Consider the following 10,821-nt stretch of genomic DNA (forward strand, 5'->3'; position numbering starts at 1 on the left):
TATGTAGTCTGTCGTGCTGCCACACTAGGGTGATTCGAACACTTGATATCACACTTTGAGAGCCGCAGAAGTTTCTTTGGGGAAAAATTTTTATTTCCTTTTGACAAACAATTATTGAACTAACATTAATCATTCACTAGGGAAATACTTTCTGCGCTTATACAGTTAATCACTGATACGTATTATCAGATAAATAGGATGACAATAATTGGAATAAAATATACTAACTGGCTACCCACGAGTTTCTAAAGAAGTACGATCAATTCTGAGATTTGTCGCTTCACTTCTGGAACTTACTGTACAAACAGTATTTCCACGTTATAAGTTTTGCTTGTCAAAGATGATGCAGTCTTGAGTGAAAGAAAGAAAACGTATGATGTACATATAATACTATTGTGAAATCTCAAGGCTTTGGGAGAGAAGACAAATGGTGAGAAGGGAATTACATTGCAGAAAATAGTGAAATCTTGGTGCAGAGAAAGCTTGGCACAGAAACAAAATTGAAATAAATGATGAACGGAAGCAATTTTTATATGTAGATGGCCAATTGTTACAAAAAGGATCGTAAAGTGTGATATGTACTTATTAGATGGAAGTGAAGTGGAGAAGAAGTTCAATGGATGCGAACACAACAGTATAGGTTCTTCCTTCGCCCGTCCCCTTCCTGTGAAAGTTACTTCAGATTTCTTTGATTTTTCCTATCTAATAACTTACATTGTATATAACTAATGATCCACCCTGTTCTTACCTGCCAGCTGACCATTTCATTTGAACACATGGCATCGGCCATATTTGTATTACTTAGGTGAAGAGATTGCCACCTCGGAACAAGTCTTCATGGTTGCAGATATGAGTATGTCGGGTAACATTTTAACTTTTTCGCAGAGAAAGCCGCCTAATGCCTTCAGTTTGGTTTGAAGTTAAAATTGGTTCTAGTTACTCCGTAAAAACAGAAATCGAACCTCTACCGGACATTCAAGATTCATTAAAGGTTAGATTATACACATGTACACGTGTGTGTATATCCATTACTCATTGTAAAAATTGCGAGAATTTCTACAACCAGTATATGGCACTACGTACTACTTACACAATACGTACATTCATTCGATTAATCTTGCTTGCTTTGTATGGGTGCTTTTACGTTGCATGGAACCAGTGGTTATTCAGCAACGGGACCAACGGCTTCATACCAACCACGCCGGAGACACTTCGGATATATCACACCATTTTGTTACTACTACGAGAAATAGATTATGAATGGATAGATAAATCTGTCAACTGGCAGGTTAAACTAAGTGGACCCTTAGATACAATGTAACCATATTAGCTAGCTTGATAACAATTAGTTTAGACTGAGTAACATTCAAGAGGTGGGGGAAGAGGAGAGGGACGGAAGGAGGGGGTTGGGGGAGATAAGAGGGAAGGCATAGCTTTTTATTTAGTGAGTTGGTATCCATTTCTGGGTAATGGTGCTTTTGCCTTTTAGTAAAAGGCCCAGTCTTAATTCTTTACAATTAGTGATTAAAGATACTTTTACAAACTAAGGCACTGGGTTAATCCAATATAGCAAACTCTTGAACTGGTCAGTGATTGTTATTTACTGGCAAAACACGTGCTTGCACGTTTGTAAACCATAGTAAACCTCGATTTAAAAGTAATCTCGCAGGCCTGTACTTCCTACAGGTCACCGGCGGCCACTCTTAAACAATCGCCTTTCTAGTGTACGTTTGCAGAAACAGTAATCAGATGGCTTCCCAACCTCCCCAAGAATCTTCAGCTGCTAAGCTTCATCCAATCACAGCTCCAATGAAGTTTACTTTACAATGTTGCAGCACCTTTTCACACAGTAACGAAGGCGGATTCAATAATAAAACTAGTTAGGTATGGTAGAAAGTGTAATTTAATATCCATCTAAATTGAAGATCCAATGTGAAGATACCAGAGTGATGCAAGCACTTAACTTCACAGAATTTTGCATCACCGAAAGGAGAGAGAAAGCAAGACTTACAACTAAGGTAATAAAAAGGCTTTTTTCCCACTAACTAAAATAAGATCATGAACACGAGATGACCTCAACATCGACATTACAAACAGTTACATCAGTTTGCTCCCGGTCCAAAAAAAATTATAATTCCTTGTACTGTATTATTATTTGTGATCACATAACCAACACCAGATCTGTGTATCCTTAGCCACATTAACCATTTTCCTTTAGCAATGAAAATTTCATAATGAAAATTAATGGGTGAATGAATACACAGTTCTGAACTTTTCACACAGAAAATAAGTTAAGAGACTCTAGTCAACACTTCCTTAGCAGTACTGATTCTGCTATAGTATAATTTTTTTAAATCTTGCACTAGCTTTTGACACCAGCACACCAGAATTGACCAATGCCAAAACTTAAACTAAAAAATGTTCACTTAGTAGTCCATGGCAGTATGTAGCTTAGGAGGTTATGTCTTATGAGAGTGAGCACAGCGAATGTGTGTGCTTAAGCACGTTCACCACGGATTCGACGGGCCAACTGAATATCTTTGGGCATGATGGTTACACGCTTGGCGTGGATGGCACACAAGTTGGTGTCTTCAAACAAGCCCACAAGGTAGGCCTCCGAAGCTTCCTGAAGTAGAAAAACGACAATCAGTTCATCGCAGAATCGTTCTATGATTAAAATTCTAATTTTGCAGGAAAAATAATTTTAGTAGTTTTTTATTTCCAAGGTTTCTCAGACCTACAAAATCACTATTCCAACAAGACAACTCCAAACAGAAAAACCTAACTTACCTGGAGGGCACCAATAGCAGCACTTTGGAAACGCAAGTCAGTCTTGAAATCCTGTGCAATTTCTCTCACCAGACGTTGGAATGGCAACTTGCGGATCAACAACTCTGTGGACTTCTGGTAACGACGAATTTCTCGAAGGGCAACAGTACCAGGGCGGTAACGATGGGGCTTCTTGACACCACCAGTGGATGGTGCTGACTTACGAGCTGCTTTGGTAGCTAGCTGCTTCCTGGGAGCTTTACCTCCCGTGGACTTTCTTGCAGTCTGCTTTGTACGAGCCATGGCTTCTTATCTGTAAGAATTACAATATCTTCATTAGCATAAAATAAACTATCCTTAATCAGATATGTAACAGATTAGTATTCCGGAAAATCTCTTCAGTGGGACCAAAGATGGGCCTATGACATTTAAGATACAATGCAGGTTATAACAAAAGCAGTTTACAAGCATAGCACCTAACACATTCATAGATGAAAAATGCCATCAAGTTCCCCAAGGAAACCAGAAGTGTTAAAGATCAGTGCAGGTGCTTCTCCAAATGTATACCTAAACCTAAATTTCCTGGAGACATTTGTACCTTGGCACTTGGGAATAACTACCCTTCCCATCCAAGGTGCTGCAATTCTAACGCACAGAAATCCCGAGTTTAGCATTATAGAAACTAATATGGCAAGGCCTTTCATATGTAACATATAGTAACTAAATTTTGACGTAAATGGGGCAAACAACCTACTGAACCGCAACTGCCTGGATAAAATCATACAATGTCAATACAGTGACTTGTCATGAATTCAACATTTATGCGAGACGAACCTAGCCATAAGGCTTAATGTCTCCAATAAGCAGGAGGAAAACTCCTCTTAAGGCACATGTGGCCACAATAGCCATTATAATATGAAAACAATGCCTGACCCTTGAGCTAACACCACCTGCTGCACTAAGCCAAACCCTAAAAAGTTTACATATAATCACCTACATTTTAACCTTTGTTTACAGATTCCATAAGCCAACATCTTGTCGACTCCACTAAGATACAGCACATATATTCCAGGATAAAGTCCAGGCAAATTAAGAATTATGACCTTCATATTTCCAGAGATCTTTCCCTCCCCTTCCCCAAACTGAAGTGTGTCTTGACAACCCTCACATATACTGCAATATATAGTGTGATATTACTTATTTAGCATTCAGAATCTGTAATTTCACATGAAAAAGTGCACCAACAACTGGAAGGTCATACACCAAAAAAAAAAAAATTTTTAAAATTCAATTTGGATACTAACTTCTTTATATTCATGGTTAAAAGTGTAACAGATTTTAAGACTAAGGGAAGGGCCTAACACTGGGACGATAAAGGTCATTCAAATGATGAAAGGTGAATTGCATGAAAAGTTTTAAGGTACATATTAATTGGAGGGAATCCTCACATTCAACGTAAAACCAATTGTTAGGAAGGTGGCAAAACGTACGAGCGAATATAAGTGGAGGTAGAGCAAAAGGGATGAAAGGGGCCGAGATGAGGGCTAAAGGAATGTTGCCAAGAACCTCGAGTAATGCCTACAATGCACTGCAAGTATACTAAAACCCTTGGGAATTAATAAAGCATGGTTGCTGGACGAACAATTATTGGGTTTCAATGAGAAATTTTAGCCAATCATGAGAAGCATCTTACACATAAGTTACATTTGCTTAATACTACCTCAACCATTCACTGATCCAGCAAAAAGTATATGGCCTAACAACATTGTAATAACTGTACTTGACCATGTACAATGAAGCTAATACTTGCATGCACTCTTCCTCAACACCTGATATGGCTATATTGTACTTCACTTTGTTAACTTTACAATTATTGACATTCAAATACTACTGTTATTTACTTTTGTATAGGACTTAGGCCATTTACTGATATATATAGTTGCCACTTACTAATGGCATGAGCAAACATGGGGAATGTGATTACTAGACTGAATGGTTTCAAATGGCAACTATTAGTGCCTAACTAGCCATATAAATGTTGGCAATCAAATACTGGTATGTACTTGCTTTATGGAGTTATATATATACACACCGGACTTAGGTCACACACTAATATAGCCTTGCCATTTACCAAGGACATGGGCAAAATAGACAAACCAGGTTATGATTAAATGGTTTGAACTGCTCACCTTAATGGAAGCAGCCTTCCAAAGCATTCCCAGTCTACAGGCAGCAATTGCCGAACACTGACAGTGACTTTGTATAATTAGGGAACATGCTGTTTATTGCAATAACTGAAACCATATTCTGCATAAATCTTTGAACCCCACAATCCATCTTCTGCACTTCTGAAGTAGCAAATTTTCACCCACATTAAATAATGTTCCATGAACCTCATGAAATGTTTAAAAAAAAACATTCCTACTTGCGTAACTGGGAATCTAATGGTCTCTTGGGGTTTGCCACCTTCAAGTTACCACTACCCTCCCACAACCAAATGGGGGAAACATTTAAAGTTTGCTTCCTGGCAGTTTTGAAACCGCCTTACAGCTCCTTATGAAGGGCAATCTAGGAGGTAACACAAAATATCCCAAGATTAGGGTAAATGATCGAACAGCAACATGGTGGCCACCTCTATCTGAACGGGCAGCTTCCCAAAAATGCACTTACGTTACTTATTGTTCCGTAATTTAGGAGAAACACTTCCTTTGTGAGGAACAGAGGTCTCTGATGTGCTGCCAGGATCGGGCTTCATGACAGCGATTAAAAGTAGCTTTTTGGGAAGATGGCCATATTTTGGGACTGGTGGGCACCATGGCGCAAGTCAGTTTTTTACCCTATGATTTTCACCAAAATCCAACTAAAAAAATAGATTATAAACCTTGCTCCTCAGCTTTAACGGTCTAGAAACCACAGGCAGCTTTCAAGAACTAGAAACCATAACTTAGAATCACGGAGGGGTTGGTTTCCATTCATCAGGCATTATCCACCTAACGTACATGAAACGGCCACACCTGGATGCCAACACTCCAGATAGGGATAATGGAAAACCAACCCAAATCAGACACTTGCATAAAACTTAACAATGTGGAGGGGGTTCTTTAGCCTGTCGGGCCAGTACACAACAGAAATCCTGAGTAAATTACATTGAACTAAACAGTCAAAGGGCATAAATATAGTTATTTCAGAGTGTAAACAACACTCCAACAACCATTAATTGTTGGATAACTAATAAGACCAATACACACATCCCAAAAGATAGCCTAGGACAAATTTAAGTTGCAGCGGAAATTCTGTTCATAACGAGAGTTGTTTCCAACCACATCCGTACACAAAAAACTCAAAAGCAGACAGCATAGTACACCACTTTGAGTAAGACAAAGATTTTCAAATTTTGCCATTTATACTTGGACCCCACCCATGTGGAAAGTCCCAAGACACAGATGGTAACTGACCATTTTCGTCTGTTGCTTCACATTCAAACGAGGCTGACTTTGGCCAATCTTTTGTCCAAAGAATCATGGATGCTATAAAAACCATTTCTTGGGGTTTAACAATGATCAATAACACACCATGATAAATAACACAACTTTGCTACTTCATTGCATTTTTAGAATGAATGCGATGCAATACAGTAATTTTACAGTTGAAAACATTCTGCACCTGATGTAATCGCCTAAACATTCTAGTCAAGCCCTCTATATATTTCTGTTTTCATGACCAGTTCCTACAAAACTTCATGTTATCATAAGTTTCTTCAGTTTTTGTATGCTCTGAAACGCACCATCTGGGGGCCAGCAATGACCCAGCCCATATCAAGCGCCTGAAAAAGCATCCCATCTTTCTCTCACGTTATTGTGCCGTAATAACTCATTGCAAAGTAGCCATCATGTGGTCAAGATACCGTGAGTGCCACCTCCTTCAATAACAATAAGACCAGGAATATGACTGAATTCAAGAAAGAACTTTCAGCAGAGTATGAAAGTGGTCCACGTGTAGCTGATCACACTAGGATGTAGGGCAAGGCAGAGCCTACAATCAGCTCTATCCTGGCAGAAAGCAGCATGAACTAAAGGCAGCTGACGTTGTGAAAGCAGTCCTGTCCTTAACACGACTTATGGATGATGATTGAATATGAAATTTAGGCCTTGAGGACCAAGCACCAGAAAACAGACTATAATAATGGTCTGGATCAATAAAAACCGTTAATGGGGCTTTAGTGCATTTGAAACAATTACTTGTGAAAAAGCTAGGGAAGTGCATGCTCATCCAAGAAAATGCCAACTAGTGATGCTCTTGATGATTAATGGGAAAGCAGAGGCAGACTTAAAAAATTCTGAAGTATAGGCATCCATACTATCGTACAGCATGGGGGAGGCTTGAGTTCTGACAAATGTGTCACCGAAGATTTCATTGGTGAATTCAGAGATTATCTTGTGGCTAAAGGAATCTTCCTACAACAGGTTTTCTATTGTAATGAGAGACACTGTTTTGGGGAGAAATGTCAATTTGGACTTACATCATGCAGGAGGAAAGTTCATTGCCAGGCCACAAGCCTATGAAGGAGAAGCTAACACTCATGGGTCTTAGGGAACACACCAGTGGGGATTTCTAAGTGAAGGTCCCATACTTGTGTACCACTCAAACTCAAAGATTGTTCCAGAAAAACAATGTCATCGATGTGGAAGGCCAATAAAGTCATGGGGCAAGTCTTTGAGTGGGTAGGTAAACTAAGTGTTTTGGGCTAAATGTGAAAAACACCATCAAAAATTAACTGGGCCCAAAGGTGCCTCCTGGTAATGGACAATGCCCCTGCACATTCACCTGGCTTAGAAGACCAATTATTGGATAAATTTAAATACCACTCCTCTCATCCAGCCCACCTACCATAAAATCATCCCAAACTTTAAGAAAATATACACAATGGCTGTTTCAAAGGTGTTGATATGACTTGACACCGAATTGGCCCAAAAATTTCAGAAAGGATTGATCACTTCAATACCTTTAATTGCGTTAGCCTTATAACTAAGGCTTGGCAGGGTGTTTGTATATGGTGTTTATACATTGCATGGAACCAGTGGTCATTTAGCAATGGGACCAATGGGCTTTAGATGACCTCCGAACTACATCAAAAGTGAACTCGCCTGAAATACACTTTTCTCACACCTCAATGGATTGCCCAAGAATTGAACTTGCAGCCACTGAGGTGGTACACCAGCACCACATAGACCACACAACAGAGGCGTTTCTTGGCAGGGAGACTTCCAGGACAATGAATTCAGCTTTGAGAAAATTGTAGCCAGTGCATTACCTCAAGAAGGTCAAAGGGTTTGAGGCTGACCCTCACAACCCTACGCATATTGTGGTGTGTATTGTCTCTTGGAATGTCATTGGGTTTGGATGCGAGTGGCAAAGAAGTTGGTATGTTTTTACGTTGCATGGAACCAATGGTTATTCAACAATGGGAACAGCAGCTTTACACGACTTCCACACGTCAAGAGTGTATCACCGGAAATACAATCTCTTCTCTGACCCCTCAATGAAATGGTCGAGATCATAACTTGTGACAGTGGTGAGGATGTGGAAGAGCTAATGGCTGGCCACAGGCAAGAGCTAGCCACTGAGGATCTGCAAGACCTTCAGCAGGAAAAGCAAAAAAGGAAAAAAAAAAGGAGGTTGAAGAGAGAGAGGATACTGTGCCTACTTCAGTGGTCAAAGATATGTTTGCTTAGTGGATAAAAAAAACTTTTAAAAGAGATCTTAACACTTTGCAATCCACATCTCCAACACGTTTAAAAAAAACACAACCTATTTGAACCATATTAAGGAGATATTGAAGGGATGAAAGTTAGAAACAAAACTTCCCTTGGAAGTTTAATTCAGAAAGTATAAAAAAAAATAGGCGGGGGGGGAAGTTAACCCAAGGGTGCCAGTAAAATAGGAAGAGAAGTAAGCCCTGATAGATTCTTAATACCTGAAATCCTTCTGGAGGGGGATGGGGGGATTCCCCTTCCAATCAGAAACCTCTCCTACCCACCCTCTCCATCTACCATATGCTAATAAATCTTCCATACAGGAAAATGGAAGTTAAATTTTCATTCCTTGTAGTGTACTTTAAAATATTTGAGGACCTGCAATTCAAAAAGGCAAAAATACCCATTTACACTACTCCTCATGGGATTTGTTTGTATAGTGTTTTTACGTTGCATGGAACCAGTAGTTATTCAGCAACGGGACCAACGGCTTTACGCGACTTTCGAACCCAGTCGAGAGTGAACTTCTATCACCAGAAATACACATCTCTCTCTCCTCAATGGAATGGCTGAGAATCGAACCCGCGACCACCGAGGTGAGAAGAAAACGCCAAACCAACCATGCCAGAGGCACTCGTGAGATTTGTTTTGGTTTTTAAAATAACATTGCAATGCTATGGGACAAAATGCAGTACCCAAAATGCCTTGATGGACATAAAAGACGTAAATGCCGAGGTCTGGTTTACTGGCATTTATTTACTTGGTGTGCAGGATGTGGTGGCAGCATCAGCAGCAGTACAGCGGTCTAGTCAATATTGTGAAATACCTTCAAAGGCCCACATAGATTAGTGAGCCTTAAGACAATTTTGCCAGTTGCAGCTATTTCAAGACGATACAGTTACAGACATGGTGGTTCATTTATGGTTTATATTAACCGGAACCCAAATTGATGGGTAAGAGCTTTAATTCCAGAATTATTCTGGTACCAAAGGCTATAAAATGCCTTTTTACCACCATATTCTGCCTACAGCCCCTCTTTGCTGGGTTGGGAGTGTAGGATATCTTACAGAAGGCAGCATAATTGGATAAGATGGGTTCCAATGGCATTTATTGTGCTGGGTGGGGTGCAGAGTAATGTGCTACTCTTCTACTTTATAAATTACTGGCTAGGTTAGCCTAGCCTGGAAATTTTACAACTATGTAAATGTAGAAGTTTATTAGCGTTCTAGTGTTATCTGCCCTTAACAAACACCACCAGCAACACTGAAATTTAGTGGTCCTTGACTTACTTAGCTAAGCCACATACTGTTGAGTAGGGCTAGAATAGATGGACTAACACCAATTGCTTAATAGATATTGACTACCATAAATAAGTTTCTACCTAGTAATTTTATCATCTTTACTACACAGCAATTGGAGTAGGGGGTTCGCTACCGTAGCCTAATTTGATATAATTGTGGCCAGCATTTCGGAATGCATACAACCAAACCATGATTTAAAGACAATTTAAACATGTCCAACCCTAACCTAATTGAGAATGATCACGCAGTTCGAAACTCAGCATACTGGCCAAGGTTGACATTAACTGCATAACCTAACCTCCAATCGGTTATCACAAGCAAAAATTTTTTTACCTTGCCCTTATTTGATGCACATGCTAACCAATAAATCACCAAATTCTATTGGTTGAAAAATAAATGAATAGACTGCTGGGTAACCAACAATACAGACTAGCGGATAAAACCAACTAAGATTCACTAAGTGGCGTATCGGGACCTTGAATTGGAGCCTAAGTATAGCCCAACCCCAGCAGCCTACCGTTCAGCCTTCCTGCACTACAGAGGCAAGCTACTCCTGAAAGGCGGCAAGTCTCGCACAACTAGAAACCTTAGCACAAGTTCCGACAGACTTCAAATGTGGTAGGCCTCGAAGAACTCTATACAGATTACAAATAAACAAAACACGAAGTGCCACTTACATCCCTACCTGGCCCGAATCGAACGTTCACGAAAACACCAAGTTCCGATGCTTACCGGAATTCGAAGTTATCAATCTGCTTAACAAGTCGCGCCAATTAACGTATCCACCTACCCTCGTTTCCGGTTAAGTGTACCCAAAGGTCCGGATTCAAACTAGCAGCGAACCTGGGAAGATTTGGCGGGGAAAGAAAACCACGTCGCCCAGGGCTACTTTTCAAACGCCTTGACGGTTGCGGGGGCTCACGTCCGCCATTTTGAATGCTACTTCACCAAAGATGGCGGCATTGACGCTCTCGGCCGTTACGACTTTCACCAAATAC

At 40.1% G+C, this 10,821-nt stretch overlaps 1 protein-coding gene and 1 pseudogene across 1 annotated transcript; one reads left to right on the forward strand and one right to left on the reverse strand.

The window, feature by feature from the left end:
- Positions 1–10,821, forward strand: part of LOC135201808 (histone H3.3A-like) — an 87,280-nt pseudogene that overhangs the window by 63,431 nt on the left and 13,028 nt on the right.
- LOC135201799 (histone H3.3A) lies at positions 1,886–10,637 on the reverse strand. Its single transcript, XM_064231067.1, has 3 exons — positions 10,614–10,637; positions 2,791–3,082; positions 1,886–2,626 (listed from the first exon to the last, which is right to left on the reverse strand). The coding sequence occupies exons 2-3, from the start codon at positions 3,070–3,072 to the stop codon at positions 2,498–2,500; spliced, it is 411 nt and encodes a 136-aa protein (XP_064087137.1). The 5' UTR covers positions 3,073–3,082; positions 10,614–10,637; the 3' UTR covers positions 1,886–2,497.

The sequence above is a fragment of the Macrobrachium nipponense genome, chromosome 23 (assembly GCF_015104395.2).
Source record: "Macrobrachium nipponense isolate FS-2020 chromosome 23, ASM1510439v2, whole genome shotgun sequence".
Classification (NCBI taxonomy): Eukaryota; Metazoa; Arthropoda; class Malacostraca; order Decapoda; family Palaemonidae; genus Macrobrachium; species Macrobrachium nipponense.

What these genes read in the sequence shown, in the direction of transcription:
- LOC135201799 (XM_064231067.1), bottom strand. Translation starts at nt 3,072, where the DNA reads ATGGCTCGTACAAAGCAGACTGCAAGAAAGTCCACGGGAGGTAAAGCT. An exon ending in CTGCTATTGGTGCCCTCCAG is followed by an intron (nt 2,627 to 2,790) that starts GTAAGTTAGGTT and finishes TTTCTACTTCAG; the next exon opens with GAAGCTTCGGAGGCCTACCT.